Source organism: Carassius gibelio, chromosome B3, assembly GCF_023724105.1.
Source record: "Carassius gibelio isolate Cgi1373 ecotype wild population from Czech Republic chromosome B3, carGib1.2-hapl.c, whole genome shotgun sequence".
In the NCBI taxonomy this organism is placed as follows: Eukaryota; Metazoa; Chordata; class Actinopteri; order Cypriniformes; family Cyprinidae; genus Carassius; species Carassius gibelio.
The window spans coordinates 38619997-38637595 of record NC_068398.1 but is presented as its reverse complement, the minus strand read 5'-3'; the positions used below and the strand labels follow the sequence as shown (position 1 = coordinate 38637595).

At 36.9% G+C, this 17599-nt stretch overlaps 3 protein-coding genes across 6 annotated transcripts in view; 1 reads left to right on the top strand and 2 right to left on the bottom strand.

The window, feature by feature from the left end:
• LOC127953355 (zinc finger protein 501-like) overlaps positions 1-17599 on the bottom strand; it is a 364750-nt gene that overhangs the window by 93206 nt on the left and 253945 nt on the right. The window lies entirely within an intron of this gene.
• Positions 1-17599, bottom strand: part of LOC127953374 (zinc finger protein 271-like) — a 239850-nt gene that overhangs the window by 154133 nt on the left and 68118 nt on the right. The gene's annotated exons all lie outside the window — the stretch shown is intronic.
• On the top strand, positions 32-16620 carry LOC127953366 (uncharacterized). Its single transcript, XM_052552593.1, has 2 exons — positions 32-568; positions 14069-16620. The coding sequence occupies exon 2, from the start codon at positions 14412-14414 to the stop codon at positions 16362-16364; it is 1953 nt and encodes a 650-aa protein (XP_052408553.1). The 5' UTR covers positions 32-568; positions 14069-14411; the 3' UTR covers positions 16365-16620.

The following is a 17599-nucleotide window of genomic DNA, read 5'->3' as shown; positions in this document are numbered from 1 at the left end:
GGACAGGAACATATGGGCATTGAGTAAAATATGATTTATTAAACTAAATGTTCAGATTTATCCACTTAAAATGATTTGGCGTTGTGTTATTTGCTGCCTCTTTGTGGCATTGTCGTTAAGAGCTCTGCTGAGTCACATAAACACCGTGCATAGTTCCAGCCCGGATTTCCACGTGATCTGTGGGATTGATGGTTGCGCTCAGGAATATCGAGTCTACAACTCATTTTACTATCATGTCAAACGGAGGCATTCTTCGCATTTTATCAGTCACAAATCGAGGTCAAGTGGAAGCCAAAATTCCGCTCAAGCTAAAGGGAACAATTGCCGTGCGTGTGCATCTGCAGATATTGGAATCCAAGTGGAAGAGAGACTTTTCGAGAATTTCGGTATCCCACTTCAGCCAGAATTTCTGCCAAATGAACATGTGTCAAGCATACCAGGAAATACCAACGACGAGGACAATTTTAACTTTACCGGTGGCCAAGCACCAGACATAGCCGATTCCGCCAGCTCTGTTGATGGCGCTGCGTCTACACCGTTGACTGAACCTGAACAAGAGGCAATGCACGTAAGTTGGCACAATTTTACACACAAAACCTGACATTCATGGGTAATGTGTATCAGCAATAGGGGTGTGCGGACGATTAAAATTTCTCCACGATCTTATGAAAAAAAAATATCGTAGTATCGTACTATCAGTTGAAGTTCTGGCTACGTAACGTTAGTGACATTCACAGCACATTTTAACGCAGAGATGGTTACACCACCTTAAATATTTCATTCGCGTGCTGATGCACTGTTCTAACATTTGCTTTTGTCTGTCAAAGGCTGTCAAAAAGTTAGCTTTTACGTATTATTGTGTTATACAGTTGGTTATGTCTAAAATGAAAGCTAACATATGAGAAAATAGAATGCGTGTAATGCCTGTATATTAGATGCGATCAGGTCTTAAAGGGACAGTTGCCTAATAGTAAACTTTCTGCCGCTTGTTCTTAAAGGGATAACGTTTGTTCATCCAAAAATGAAAATGCTGTCCTTATTCACGTACTCTAATGTTGCTCCAAATCTGTTTTCATTTATCTCTTGTGCTGAACACACAAAAGATAATTTAAAGAAAGTGGCTAACCAAACATTTGATGGTCCCCAATGACTTTCATTGAAGGAAAAAATATATACTATGGAAGTCACTTGGGGACCAGCAACTGTTTAGCTCGCCACTTTCTTCGAAATAACTTATTTTCAGCAGAAGAAACTAACTTATTTGGGTTTAAAACCCCTTTGAGAGTAAATTATGGCAATCTTCATTTTGGGATGAACTGTCCATTTAATTTTAAGATGACACAAAGAGAATATCACTCGCTTCTCTTGACCGAGAACTTTAATAGTAGCTTTAATAATAATCAATGTATAATTTAAGCATTGAAGTTGATGTAGGCTTTTTTGTTTGTTTTTTCATGTAATTTCTTTCATGAATGCTACTGTTCAATACACCTTATACAAATGAAATAAATGGTGCTTTATTTTTTTAGCATATATATATATATATATATATATATATATATATATATATATATATATATATATATATGTATATATATGTGTGTGTGTGTGTGTGTGTGTGTGTGTGTGTGTGTGTATTGTAGGGATGGGTACCGAAACCCAGTATTAAACTGGCCCCGGGGCTAAATTATGAAAGACCGTAGTATCAGTAAGATCTGACGGTACCGGTTCTGCTTTCGGTACTGGAGGAAAAAAATAATGTACTATGTATTTTTGCTTAATGTTGTCGTGCACATTTAATCTCGCCAAACATTTCTAATGTGCGATGATGCGATCGTATTAAGACGTTTGTCTGTGAGATCTGCAAGAACTCGCATGCGCGCCGCGGAGGCTGTCTGTCACAGTCAAGTATAGGTCTCTGCGGAACAAAAAGGGGGCGTTTCCCCTTTTAGGGGTGTTTTCATACAAGAATTAGGCGTTTTTAACAATCCAATCAAAAAAGTACGGAAGCCCTGAAAGCCACACATCATTATTTTTTTCTTTCGCGTTTTTCCGATCAATGATTTATGTAAAAATAAAGAAACAAAAACGAATGCTGCATGTCATTTTTTCTTAAGTGCCTAAGTGCAGACGCATTGAAACATTTTACTCAATGATACAACATTTAATTTACGAATACTTAGCTTAAAGGAAATGTGTGAGATAATTTTAAACCAAGTCAAACCTCAAATGAGTAACCGCTGAAAGGGAACTACGTTTCAGTATTATTGTTCTTTAGTCAGACAAATAAAACGTAAAAGGCTTTAAACCATTTACTTTGACAAAATTACAAATAAATAAATATCATTCAGCATAGTCTATTCAAAGAAAACTATTATCTTTAATTATTTATAACCATTTTTGGTCCATCATGTTTTAACAGTATATTGTTGCACTTAAAAATATTTAAAGAGAGCAAAAGATGTATTTAATATTTTATTTACAAACAAATGTCAAATTGTATTTCCTTAGTGTAAACCTTTTTCATAAAAGCTATAAAAGTGTGACATGACTGCACTTATCAACATATGAGCACCATTAAAGCCTAAAATACCTTTAAATACCTTCCTGCGGAACAATTTAGACAGCATTTTACATTTGGTCTTTACTCAAGTTATTTATAATTAACTCTGTTATTATTATTATTATATATTAATATTATCATATATTATTATATATTAGTATTATTATATATAATTTTTTCCCTCAACATATACAAATATAGAAGCAAATGATTGCATTTGCATTTGAACTTGCCATATTTTTACAGAATAAGCTTTATATGCATTACTGATATTTAGCTGACCTTGTGAAATTGATTATAAAGAAAATGTTGACCTGAAATGATGACTCCAAAAACTTTAAACAGTAGGATAATTTTATTGACCACATAGCCACAAACTTATAACACTTAAAACAAATAATTATTTTAAATGCAATATTCTTAGTTGAGTGTAATAAAAACAAACTAAAAAGTATATAAATTAATATTCAAGAAATAAAAACCTGTTAGTATCACTTTATTGATTGCATAGCTACAAAACTAAACTAATTCGTATTTTAAGAAAAATATTTTCTAAAAGGCAAGTGATAACAAAAGAAAAAATTTGAATCTAAACTGAAACATTAGATGTTTTCTCCAGCCTATGCTCCAGCCTGATAAAAACAGTCGCTTCCACAATATCCCTCGAAGTCATCAGAGGAGTAAAACCCCTGCAACACGCCTCTTTGTCCTCTCCCTCTGTAGCCTGCTCCATAATGCTTGTACAAGCTGTCACACTGAAGGCATCTGGATATTGAGTAAGGAATCCTGTACAGGGATCTGAAGTTCTCACTAAATGCCTTCCAGTTCACCACACCTGTTAAATGTATATTAAAAAAAAATTCAGCTGATCTCATTCACAGGCAACTGCCTTTAAAGTTCAACAATGTACTGGCCACTGTTACATGTCAATTGTGAAAGAAAGAAACAGAGCTTCCATTTACCTAACAATGATATCAAGAAAAATGGGAAGGGTAATAAGACAAAACCTACTGTCCAACCACTGAAAGTGAGCCTCTCGCCGGAAACTTTCCATGCACACAATGTTGTTGAAGCAACTGCATGTAAGGGCAAGGGTGCGGATTGCAACATCACCATCATGAACAACAACTTCCAGCAAGATTGCTCGAAGAACTACCAGAGGAAGCTGTGGAGGAACAAAAGTTGTGGTCATAATAATCCAACTGCAGTTTAGAGATCGAATAAAATGGCAAATACATGCCTGCTGTATGTTCAGTGGTGTGTCACTGGTTGCAACTACAAGGAAGAGACAATAGAACAGCAATAATTTGGGGAAAACAAACAAATAAAAAACATTTGTAATCAATAATGGAGCCCCTCAAACAAAGTAAACAATACCAGTGTCTTGTCTCTTGTCAGCCCCGATTCGTCTCTTTTTTCTTTGCTGGCTTTTTGTGAATGATCTTGATGAATTTGTGACATAAAAATACATTATTAAATATCAAGACAAATAGCGAACAATATCAAGATTGACTGCATGCAGGTAAGACCAATTTAAAATATCACCAATTGTAAATACATTTCGCCATCCAAAGGGATAAATACCAGGGGGAAAATGCATACCTTGGTGGGAACAGCTCCAGCAAAAGGGCAGACCACCATCTTCTAATACTTGGCATGTCTGACTATAGTTTGGAAAAAAAAAACAAGTTTATCAAAACAAATAAATTGCAAACTTACAGAATATATTTTAATATGGTTGGTAAACCCACCTCTGAGAAGTCAAACGTTCCACCCAGGGTAATATAGAGAGCATACTGTAACATGAATGACGTATTAATTACTGCACATGTGGGCTAAATTCTTACATGACATCTGCAGAACCAAAATAACTATTACTCCTACCATTAGTGTGAAGACTCCACAGCTACAAGACAACTCTTGTCGAGGAACATCCTAGACATAGGTATAAATGTGTGTACAATACAATGTATAAATTAAGGATTTGTAACCACAAAACAATCTGAAATAATTTCTTTATTCTAAAGCCTTTATCACTAAAGACACTATACACTATATTACCTTTAATGCAAAATACAACATACCTCAAGGTCCTCCGAGAAGAACTCAGTCCATGGCCCAGGACAGAGGCTGAGAGCAATTTCTCTGTCAAAACACATTTGAAAAAAAAAAAAGTTAAGATTTTTCCTACATGCAGCTAAACAGTAAACAGGGTTTTAAAGAACTACCCCGCAAAACTAAATTTGATAGGGAGAATTTTTTTTTAAACAGAAATAGAAGTAAAGGCAGGTTTAACGGGAACTGTCCAACCTTTACTTTTTCCACGGCTTTCTTCTCATTGCAAATATGCACAACATTTTGGTAAATATAAAATTTAGTAAAATAAAGTGCATTTCGTAAATTATATAGGATGAGAACAAAGTCAATAGAAATAGGGGAAAAAAAGAACAGGACAGAAAAAAAAAGAACAGAACTGAATGTAGAACCAGGCTGAACCATAGAACATAATTTTTTAGCACTCTAGGCAAAACCTGTATATGGCAATGTAAGTGCCATCACCAAAACCTGGGCTTCTCAGCGAATTGAGAAAATACAATTCACTCAATTTTGGCTTCATGATCTGAAAAATTTTACCATGTGTTAAGTTGTTAGAGAATGCATAATAACAAGGAATAACATGCAAAATATAGCTTTTTCCACTTTGTACAACAAATGGTTGGTTAAAGTAATGCAACATCTAAGCAGACTCACACACAGCATCCAGTGTCCTGGCACATAAGATGGAAAGACCACAGCATCCTTGCTGCTAATTTCAGGCTATATGTATAGTGAAAATATTTTACACAAAAATGACTTAAATGTATGCAACATATTGAAGACATTCCAGACCTGCTTAAAACTTAAATCATACATACAGGTAAGCTGTCCAGTGGATGTGCACAAATAGGAGGTAACCAGGTCACAATGACATGGCTGTTAACTGGATAGATGTCCACATTCTGGAAACAAAAAGCGAAAATGTTTGTTTTGAGTATTTTATCTAAATGCCTTTATTTCTGCTTTTTAGACTTTGAGGTTAAACCTGTGAGAGGGCAATCCGTTGCAGAACACAAAAGCAGGAATTCAGCACCTGTGAGGGGGGTGGATATCAATTCTACTTTAAATAGGACTTTCATGGTTTCAATATGGTTTATTGTTTAATATCTTTAATGCCAGCTTTTCTTACACTTCCTTCAACCTCAGAAAGTTCTGTCAGAGTTGTAAAGTCTTTCTGTTTTATTACTGTAGAGCCCACATATGCCACTTCATCATCCTTACTTACTGAAAGAGCTTGAGCCACCTGTCATGAGATTAGAAATGTTAAATTATTGAAAAGTAACACATTCCTATTGCAAATCTATCTAAATCTAAAACTGTCTAATAGACCTGGCATTGCACACAATGAATATCGCTGGATCTTTGACATACTGTATTACCTACTGTGAGTCCTTAGCCATCTTCAAGAATCGGCTTAAAACACATCTCTTCCATCTTTATGTGAAATCCCATGCTTTAAAATCCCATGCTACATGTACTGTGTTAACCTAACTGAGACTTGTTATAGCACTTATATATCATTGCTTTTTTTTTTTTTTTTGATTGCTTCCAACGTCTTCATCTGTAAGTCGCTTTGGATAAAAGCGTCTGCTAAATGAATAAATGTAAATGTAATGTAAGTTGCTTAGGATAAGAGTGTCTGATAAACGCATAAGTGTAAGTTTAAATAAAAATGTCAAATTGAATCATAATGGAGGAGTGCAGTTAGATTACCAGTTTACGCTGTGATCGATTCAGTGGCTTGCTCCAGCAAGCTTTAGTAGGTTTAATCAGGTGTAGTCTGGTTCTTTCAGGACCCCTGTTCTCCTTATCTAAAGACACAAAGACAAATAGACATATTTCAACTTTGCATAGCCATATAAAATTAACGATTCAAAGTATACATATATTGAACTTGCCTACAACCAGACGTCCAAGCGAATCTTTTTGGAGATTCACAGTAGTTTTTGAGTGGCACTTTTGGATTTTTTTCAGCATTGATTTGTTTTTCTCCTCATTCTGAATGTGCAAAATATTTCTGACAAAAAACATGTGAGTGGTGGGAGACATCATATTCAGGAAGTAGTTATTCTTCCGCATTCCAGAAAAAAGCTGTTCTGCGGCTTGTGTGTTAACACTACCAGCCAACTCTGGAACAAGCTGGATCTTTCTGAGTGAGTCTCGCACATCCTTAGAATTAGACTTGTGGAATTTGTCATATAGGGCATAGTGATCTGAGGATCCAGTCACTGGATGGCAACTGACATCTTCATCCAACTTCTTTTCATTCAGCCAAGGTAGGCTAACAGTAAGGGTTCCACTCAGTGCAGCCCTCAGATTGTCTTCTGTATCCTCTGCAAGCCGCCCGTCAAATGGTGCAAATGGCATTGCCTCTGGTCTCCGGACATTGGAATGGGTGGCCAGTCCTCTGGCAAAATCATAAATACAGATGTTTGGCATGTGTTTCCAAGAGAACAACATGTCAGAAAAGTCTCTAGGACTTTCAGCACGGATGAGACATTTCACACTGTAAACCACACCACAAGGGCATAAAATGACTGCCCATCCACCTGAAAAGAATAGTTTATTTAGTAAATGGAATGGAACTTAATAGCTTTCAGAATATGTGTTTTTTTAACTCTGAGCACAACAAATACCTGATGCTCCCCAAACTTTCTGAAATATTTTGTCATATGCAGTTCTGGTTTGCATCTGTCCTCTCAGTCTGGATAGAAGATCAGTCTTTGATCCTTGAGTAGCAACTCCACAGGCCTTGCAAAGTTTTCGAATGTCAGCAACCTGTTGTTGGAGCACAAATATATTTGATACTAGCATTACAATTATCATTGCCACTGTAAAACTAGTTATTTGTATATCAGTGCTAGGCATGACTTGAAGGTAACAACTAATTTAGACCTGTATGATAATGAATTTTTTTTGTTTATCTTCTTGCCATCATTTTTTAATTGCTAAATGTAAGTTGATTTGTTTAAGGTGTAAAATACCTTTAGCTTCATTAATTCATCACTTAGTCTTTCCTCGGTTATGTCCATTTCAGTGATGAGGTCTTGTGCACTTGTGCTCTGCACTTTTTGCCACTCTGTGTTTAACACAATTGGTGCCTTGCGTGTGTATCTGCCGATCCAGGGGGCCCAGTATTCAAAATTGGGTTTTATATTGTAAGGATTTCTGTCCCCAACTAAGATCATAGAGGAAACAAAGAAGCAATTCAAACTCATGAAATAGGACTTTTGCTTGGAAGGTTTTTTTAGAAAAATAGTTCATGGTCATTTGCAATAAACTCTTTACCCTATTCTAAATAATGGCAACAGATATATTTTGCCTCATTCATCCAGCTGCACACAGCGTATCTGCATGATGTGAAGAACTCAAACGTATTCATAAGAGACTAAAGTAGTTTAAATTCTTGTTCATAATATTTAATTAAAAAAGATGTAGTAATAAACTTACTTTTCAACAAGCCAGCTGCAATCCTCTCCATTGAAAGAGTCTCCCAGAAGTCCTCTGAATTCACCTCACCATTGTAGGTTTCATGTGGTTCACTTATGTCACTGACTGGATAAAGAAAATAAATTACATTTTATACAATTTAGCTTTAAACTAGAAAATGAAATAAATAAATAAACGTGTGACTTTTTTACCTGGCATGCTGAACACTCCCTTTCTGTGTAAATCCATCACAACAACTGGAGGATGATGACCACATTTTAGACATGAAAAGTTATAATCATGGTGGGTCAGTGCCTCAAAATGTAAATATGCATGAAAAAACTCTGAGTCCTTTGGGTAAGGCACATGTGATGTCTTTTGCAAAATGGAACGCACTCTTCCAACTGACACATGAGCCTTAGTGGGAATAAACATAAGAACATGTATCAGTGTTAGTTCAGGATAAAGTCTTAAGACTTATGTCTTTTCCATTTAACAAATTACTAATTTAAGAAACAAAACCTGCACAGAATTCCTTATGAAAATGCACAGAAAGACGGTTAGCAGCAGTTGATCATTAAAATTGTGAAGCCCATGCATCCAGTCCTGGTATCGGTAAAACAGACCACAATTACTGCATTTCTTGCAATATGTGGATATTCCTGATGAGGTAAAAAAAAAAAAGGACATTAATAGGACATGTAAAATGATCACATGGCAATTATAATGTACTTCATACTTAAACCTACACTGCCCCAAATACTGTAGCAAATGCAAACTAAATTTAAAAAAAAATTACTGCATAGTAACAAGAACCAAGGTCTTAATGAATATTCACATATATATGTAACAACTGAAAAAAAAAACCCAACAATGCCTACCAGTCACTACACCAGTGAGCATTGCAACTTTAGCATTTCTGGTGATGAGGATAGGATCACTGAGGTGAACAGGTCCAGGGCACTGAGAGCAGAACTCCTCCTCAGGAATAAGATGTTTAGGAATATCTTCCTCCTTTACATCTTCTGTAAAAACATCTGATAGTGTCTCAGGAAGCTTTTTATTATGGTAAATATATTGTACCATCTGCTTCAGGCCTTCACCCTTTGGAGGATATTCCCACTGTTGGCCAGACATCATGACATCCTCATGTTGTGATGGTTCTCTCACTGCCTCAGCTTGTGGCAGCGTTGTGAAGAGCTGCCGCTTCATTTGAAAGAGACACCATTTTCCAATACTCTTATGCAGGCATGATTTTCTACCTTTGAGACAAGGACAATGCCAAGTGTTTGTCTTGGAATTGTAATTAACCAAGACTCTGGCCAATCTACTGTAATGTGAAACCTTTGGCTCATATACAGATATGTAATACTTGTAGTCAGGGCCTCCAATAGTAACAAGGCTAGCAAATGTGGCACCTTTACTTTTAGCCTGATCTTGCTGTTTAAGGCATTGGTTTTTCCTTGTGTCACCAAACCATTTTTGCTCAACCATCTCAGTTAACACATCTTCTGATAAATCTTCATTAGGCGCAATGGCACTGGAGTAGTCTACTGACCTTAGATGAACACACGGTGTTACCAAAAGGTCACTCCTTTGTGCCATTTCAGCACATGTGTTGCAGACATCCATTTCACACATAACCTTCTGTGATGAGCCCCAAATTTTTTTTGCCACATGAATGGGGATACAGGGCCCACGAAACGTTTTAGCCACTACATATATCCCATTCTTTTTATCAACACACTGTGCTGGTAGATGACAAGTTGAAGTTATGGGATTTATGGCTTCATGTTTACGCTCAATGTGTTTTTTTTAAATTTTTTGAATTCAGACTTACACCACAGTGAGGGCAACTCACAGTGATTTTCTTTCTCTTAATCACTAGTGGAGCCGCTGATTCTACTGGACGAGCGACTGGTTGCTGTGAAGATGTTTCTTGTGCTGGACGAGCGACTGGTTGCTGTGAAGATGTTTCTTGTGCTGGACGAGCGACTGGTTGCTGTGAAGACGTTTCTTGTGCTGGACGAGCGACTGGTTGCTGTGAAGACGTTTCTTGTGCTGGACGAGCGACTGGTTGCTGTGAAGACGTTTCTTGTGCTGGACGAGCGACTGGTTGCTGTGAAGACGTTTCTTGTGCTGGACGAGCGACTGGTTGCTGTGAAGACGTTTCTTGTGCTGGACGAGCGACTGGTTGCTGTGAAGACGTTTCTTGTGCTGGACGAGCGACTGGTTGCTGTGAAGACGTTTCTTGTGCTGGACGAGCGACTGGTTGCTGTGAAGACGTTTATTGTGCTGGACGAGCGACTGGTTGCTGTGAAGACGTTTCTTGTGCTGGACGAGCGACTGGTTGCTGTGAAGACGTTTCTTGTGCTGGACGAGCGACTGGTTGCTGTGAAGACGTTTCTTGTGCTGGACGAGCGACTGGTTGCTGTGAAGACGTTTCTTGTGCTGGACGAGCGACTGGTTTCTGTGAAGACGTTTCTTGTGCTGGACGAGCGACTGGTTGCTGTGAAGACGTTTCTTGTGCTGGACGAGCGACTGGTTGCTGTGAAGAAATTTCTTGTGCTGGACGAGCGACTGGTTGCTGTGAAGACGTTTCTTGTGCTGGACGAGCGACTGGTTGCTGTGAAGACGTTTCTTGTGCTGGACGAGCGACTGGTTGCTGTGAAGACGTTTCTTGTGCTGGACGAGCGACTGGTTGCTGTGAAGACGTTTCTTGTGCTGGACGAGCGACTGGTTGCTGTGAAGACGTTTCTTGTGCTGGACGAGCGACTGGTTGCTGTGAAGACGTTTCTTGTGCTGGACGAGCGACTGGTTGCTGTGAAGACGTTTCTTGTGCTGGACGAGCGACTGGTTGCTGTGAAGACGTTTCTTGTGCTGGACGAGCGACTGGTTGCTGTGAAGACGTTTCTTGTGCTGGACGAGCGACTGGTTGCTGTGAAGACGTTTCTTGTGCTGGACGAGCGACTGGTTGCTGTGAAGACGTTTCTTGTGCTGGACGAGCGACTGGTTGTAGAGCAGCAGTAAAAGCTGATATGGGGTGTTTTTTGCAAAGATGCTCTTTTAAGGCACCTTTATTTATGTAGGTCTGTGGACACTGACAGCAGTGAAAATGTTTGGCCTTTTGACCACAGCCAAGGCCACAGCTGTATATAACATAATCTAAAATGGAGGTTAAAAAAATAATTGTTAATACACGTTTTAAACCTTTTACACGTTTAGATACATCTTTTATAGACATTTTTGTAGCGGTGCTTACACACTTACCTCCATGTTCAACAGATCTCAGTTTATGTCCAGCTATATGGGTCATTATTTGATGATACTGGCATGGCTTGTATGTGTCAGATGAGCAGAAAGGGCATGTGAATAAATTAGCATCTTCATGGCAGCGCTGTGGTTGAGGATCTTTACCTCTCCGCTGAACTGTTATGTGCTGAAATAGCACAAAGATAAAATATCCACACATTTCTATTTAAGACACATTTTTCCACAACATTTTACTAAAACAATTATCATTCTAAACTGACAAGGTAACTACCTGGTTAAACTCGATTAACAATTGTAATTTACTTAATTATCTAATTGAATTGACTAAAAATGTGTGACAGGAAAGTTAAGCAAGCTATCATTATCTACACTGGAGAGGTAAACCAAGGTTTCACGGCTAAAGCAACACAGATAGGCCTATATCAGTGAGAATAGAACATGCAGGCTAATAACGCATGATCCTAGATTGTGACTAAAAGTAAATTGTTTGGAGCTTTTAATAACTTCAAGCTAGAAAAGTAACACAAATTAATCAAAAACAAATTGGCAACAATACACTTACATTCATATTTAGGCGATCTCTCAGTAGCAGACGGCGCTTGTGCTTAATTTCCGCATCACTTTCTATAACGTTACTTGGGTTGATGGGAAAATGCATTTGGGAATCGCCCACTCAGTTTGAGCAAATCAGAGAAAGAGATGGGAAAACACCTATTTCAGTTTGAAGACGCCCAAAAATTGGGAAAAGCCTCTTTTTGTTCTGCAGAGACCTCCTTCTCGTCACAGTCACACACACACACACAAGAACGAGCGCGGTACACGCCTAACAGTACGAAAACTCCCGCTTAATACAAAGAGTGACGATGGCGGAGAGAGCAAAACATTCCAAAGTGTGGTTATACTTCACTAGAGTTAATGCTAACAACCCTCGTTGTCATAAGTGCAAAACAATATTTGCATGTAAGGGCGGAAACACAAGCAATCTGTCAAAGCATCTTTCAAAAGTGCATTATTTGTATCGACTGCCTAGCTAGCTCATCTCTGGTTGTTGCCCCATCTACGTCAGGTATGTATGCTAAAATCATGTTGAATCCTGTTCTTCACGTCATTTAAAATAAATGTAAAATCTCAGTGGTTTGCTAACCTTACGTAGAAATTCTGTTGATTTCTTTTGGGGAAAATGAGAATGAAATCAACATATCTTCTACTTGATTTTAAAATTCCAAATAGGGAAAAATGCACTTAACTTAAATGCACAGCACCTCAAGTTAGTTTACAAAATGGCCAATTGCCACATTTTGCAACCTTTTCATTATTTATTTATATATATATATATATATATATATATAATAAAAATATTATTATTATTATTTTTTATTTTAAGCTGCAACAAATATGAACCAACTCCTAACACCTCTGGTCCAAGACAAGCCCATTATTAATTTTACATAAAACAAATAAAGAAATGTTAATTCTGTTCTCAACTTGTTCTTAAAAAAACACACACACAACACAAAGTACCGATAAGATTACCGTTAAAGTACCGGACCGTTAAGCAGTATCGGTAAGAGTAGTAATACCGTTAAAACCTTAACGATACCCATCCCTAGTGTATTGTAAAGGTTTTTTTTTTTTTTTTTTATCTTCACCACTTTGGCCTAAATGTCTGCCATATATATTTGTTGCATTGTAAGGCTTTGTTTTTAAAATAGGGACATTAGTTTAGCTGTAATGCTCAGTCACTTGAAAAAAAAAAGTAAAACCAACGTGAAAAAGAATCGTGATAAAATCATGAATCTATACTTTTATCGAGGAAAAAAAAAAGTGATATTATATTTTTGCCCTATCGCCCACCCCTAATCATCATATGCACACACATAGCCAGCAATTGGACAGAAGCCTAATATAGTACAACTGTTTTGGTCCTGGGAGAAAAATAATTTTTTTTCCCATATTAACGGACACATTGCTTTGTTTTTTGTTGTTATTTACGTTAGTTACATATATCTTAAGGTATGTTTATACGTCACTTTTTTTCTATTGAAATCAAAAAACTTTGTTTCAGTTATTGATGTTCATTTACAAGATAATGGCAAGCATTTGAAAACTGGTTTCTCAATTTATGAGTAAATTAAAGCCTGTTGATAAACATAACTTGTTGATAATTTGACTTTTTGTTCTACAGCATAAACCGCGCACACTCACATCCCAAACTTTACGATCAAGTTATTTTTTTTAAAACGTATCAACATGACCACTTTATTTTTTTATATATATATATATATATATATATATATATATATATATATATATATATATATATATATATAAAATGTGGGTACATGTAAAAAAAAAAACGTCAAGGTTCTCAAGTCATGTTTACCACAGGCTTATTTTTCTCTTATTGAAAAGCTCATAAGAAAATCTCGAGGGAACAAGGGGATGGCTTTTTGACACCATACTTGCAACCCTCTGTTCTGCATATTCAAAGAATCCAGGAATCACAAAAATACAAGCATATCTAATTTAACTTAATTGTCATTGGAGTTTAATGCTGTCTCTGTTTAATAATCTCCTCCTGGCTTGATGATTGATGGAGAAAAAATTTAATGGGCACTGTTGCACTTTATATTGCATTATTTTAGGTTATTTATAAATGCATATTAAATTAAATTAAAAAGTCTTTTAAATGTTTTTCATTTCCAGCATGAAGAAAGTGATGAGCCTGAAGTTGATAAACTGAGAAAGCATGCTTCTGCATTTGTACTGACTTCAAGAGTGAAACACTGCCTTTCCCAGGTAGGACACTGGACAGTGAATTGTGAAATTACAGAAATAAACATGAGTTCTTACATTTTTTTTCTCAGCGAGCTGTCAGTGACATCATTTCCGGGGTGCAGCAGTATCAAGCCTCACTGTTGGACTGCCTTCGGAGCCAAATTACAGATGTTATTCACAGACAATCTGGAGTCACTGATCAATTGATGAGTGAAGTTCTGGACATTTTTAATAATTTTGAAGACCCTTTGAAACAGTTTCCACCACATATATGCAAGATTCAAATATAAAAAAGCAGTTCAAGGTAGTTGAAGCCGAAGAAATTGAAATTTCCCAGACTGCATCCTTTAGGAGAAGAGGAGCCTCACAAGCTCTAACAATAAGAAAAATATGCTTTTACTATATTCCTTTGGTGCGAAGTTTGGAACAACTACTTTCACATCCAATGATTGTAGCAATGTTTGACAATGGACCAAACCAAATGGATTTGGATGGATTTGTCAATGACATTATTGATGGGGATATTTTGAAGTCCCATCCACTGTTCTCTGTGAGACCCAATGCTCTGCAGCTTATCCTGTATACTGATGAGATAGAACTGTGCAATCCTCTGGGGTCGTATGCCTCAAAAAACAAACTGTTAATGGTGTACTACACTTTGGGCAATATAAATCCTAAACACAGGTCTAAGTTAGCTGCCATCCGTCTACTTGCCATTGCAAAATCAAGTGATATCTCTCAGTGTGGTGTAGATGTGATTTTGCAGAGAATACAAGAGGATTTGAATTTGTTGTATAATGGAGTGAACATCAAAACTGCCCACGGGGAGCGAACACTGTATGGTGCAGTAGTTTCTTTCTGTGGCGATACCCTAGCTCAGCATGAGCTAACGGGCTTTAAAGAGGGAGTTGGATTTGCATTCCGAAAATGCCGACACTGTGAGTGTAGTTTTGAGGATATGCAAGTTCACTTTGATGCAGAAAACTTTGTCAAAAGGTCTTTAGATAGACATGTCAGACAGTGTAATGAAATTGAGAGGGCAGCCACAGACTTTCTGAGAAGCAGTTTGAAAACCACTTATGGAATTAATAGGAAAAGCAAACTAATTGATTTCCCAGCCTTTGATCTCATCAGGCAAACACCTCAGGATATTATGCATGTGATATTAGAAGGTGTGGCACCACTGGAAGTTAAAACTGTACTTAAACATCTTGTGCTATCAGGGCAGCTGGAACTGGACACATTTAACAGTGCTATTCTAGGATACCCATACTCCACTGATGTCCGAGATAAACCTTGCCCTATTACTGTCACAACATTATCATCGAATGAAAACAGACTAAAGCAATCAGCTGGGCAAATGCTTGTCTTATTGAAGATTCTGCCATTCGTGTTGGACAGCTGTGAAAGAAACGAGTACTTTCAAGTGATTATTGAGTTAATAGAGATTGTTCAGATCTTATTTGCACCAGTTATTGCGTTGACCACTGCAGAAAAGCTTAAGTTGCTTATTAAGCAACATTTGAGCAATGTTAAACGGTTATTTCCTGAGAACAATATAACACCAAAGCAACATTATTTGATACATATTCCTGAACAGATTAAAGATTTAGGTCCAATGGTCAGACACATGTGTATGCGATTTGAATCAAAACACTGTTTTTTCAAACAGTGGTCTTCCAAGTTAAATTTTAAGAATGTTTGCAAGTCCTTGGTTAAACACAATCAGATGTTTGAGAGTTGTCAAAATGTCAGTCGTGAGAATCACCCAATTTTTTCAAAAGACATTCTATTGGGTCCTGTATCTGAAGTGGAAAATATGAAGTATGTGCAGGATAAAATGAGAGCTTTTTTGGGTGTAGAAAACGTGCATCATGTGGTGTCTGCAAAATGGCTTGAGCTAAGTGGCAACCGGTATGTGCACCAGAAATCAGTGATTGTAATCAATGTTAATGAAGGCGTTCCTGTATTTGGGCTCATAAAGGACATGTACATTGTAAATTATTCCTTGTATTGCTTTGAATGTCAAGTTTATAATACAGTGGGTTTCAGTCGTGAGTTTGCTTCTTACGAAATTGAGGTCCCAAACCTTGCTCAAGCCACTGAGATAGTGGATTCAGATAAAATTGTAGATTATACATCATATTACGCACTCAGTTTTAAGAACCGTACTTACATTCCTCTGAAGTATTATCTCGGAGATGTGTGTGAGATTTACAAGTGAACCACTAACTGCTAATTTAATGGAAAACAAATAAAAGTAAAGGGAAAGCACAGTCAGTTTCCTCTCTCCTTGGTTTCTTTTTTTTTTCTTTACCTGACTGTACTGATCTAAAAGATAAGACATTTTGCTAAAAAAAATATATGTCCAGTACCTTGTGTGTACTTGGTTATTGTTAAAGGATTAGTTCACCCTGAAAATGAGAATTTCCTAAACCTTTACTCACCCAAATGCCATCGATCGTTTCTGTCTTCAGTGGAAAATCAATTAATTTTGAGGAAAACGTTTTAGGATTATTCTCCACACAATGAACTTGAATTGCAACCAAAATTTTGAAGTTCAAATCAATGCAGAATCAATCCATCGCTCATTTTCTTAAATCTCCTGGGATTGAGGAAAGACATTTGGAGCACTTTAAAGTCCTTTGAAAACTGCATTGATGTGGACTTCAACATTTTGGTTACCATTAAAATCTATTGTGTAGAGAAAATCCTAAAACGTTTTCCTCAAACTTAATTTATTTTCCACTGAAGAAAGAAAGACATGAACATCTTGGATGTCATTGGGGTGAGTAAATTCAGGAAATTTTCATTTTGGGGTGAACTAATTTTTTAAAACGAAGTTACTGGATGCTGTTTGGTGTACAAGATGTTGTCTATAAATTGACAGTTGTCCGCACCAAATAAAATGGTATGTTTCTCTGATTTGCAACTTCTTGTTTATCATTTTGTTCAAACTAAATCTTTAATTCACTGAATTGGTTCTATTACTCTTTCTCCTCTCTCGTGTGTGTGTGTGTGTGTGTGTGTGTGTGTGGTGAGCGCACTGGCTTCGCATCATCTAAGTGAATGCTGCACACTGGTGGTGGTTGAGGAGCGATCCCCTGATATGATTGTAAAGCGCTTTGGGTGTACTGTAGTACATATGAAAGCGCTATATAAATTCCTCAATAAGGAATTTATCTAAAAATAAGAAATGTTGTGCTCTTAAAATAAGAAAGTATGGCTTGATTCTAGGATAGACTGTCAAAATATACCATGTACTTTAAAAAGATACTTAATTCATAAAAATAAATCCCTAGAATTGGCATTTTTTTCTAAGTAAGAAAATTGAAGTTAGATTTTCTCAAATCAAGCAAAATAATCTTTGGCTTTTAGTTCTAGGCTAGTTAATTTATCTTAGAAGAAAAAAAACAAGAATTCTAGTTTTATTTTAAGATTTTTTGACTTGGCAAGATT

Excerpts from the sequence above, each read along its gene's own strand:
- LOC127953366 (XM_052552593.1), top strand. The coding sequence starts at position 14,412 with ATGCAAGATTCAAATATAAAAAAGCAGTTCAAGGTAGTTGAAGCCGAA.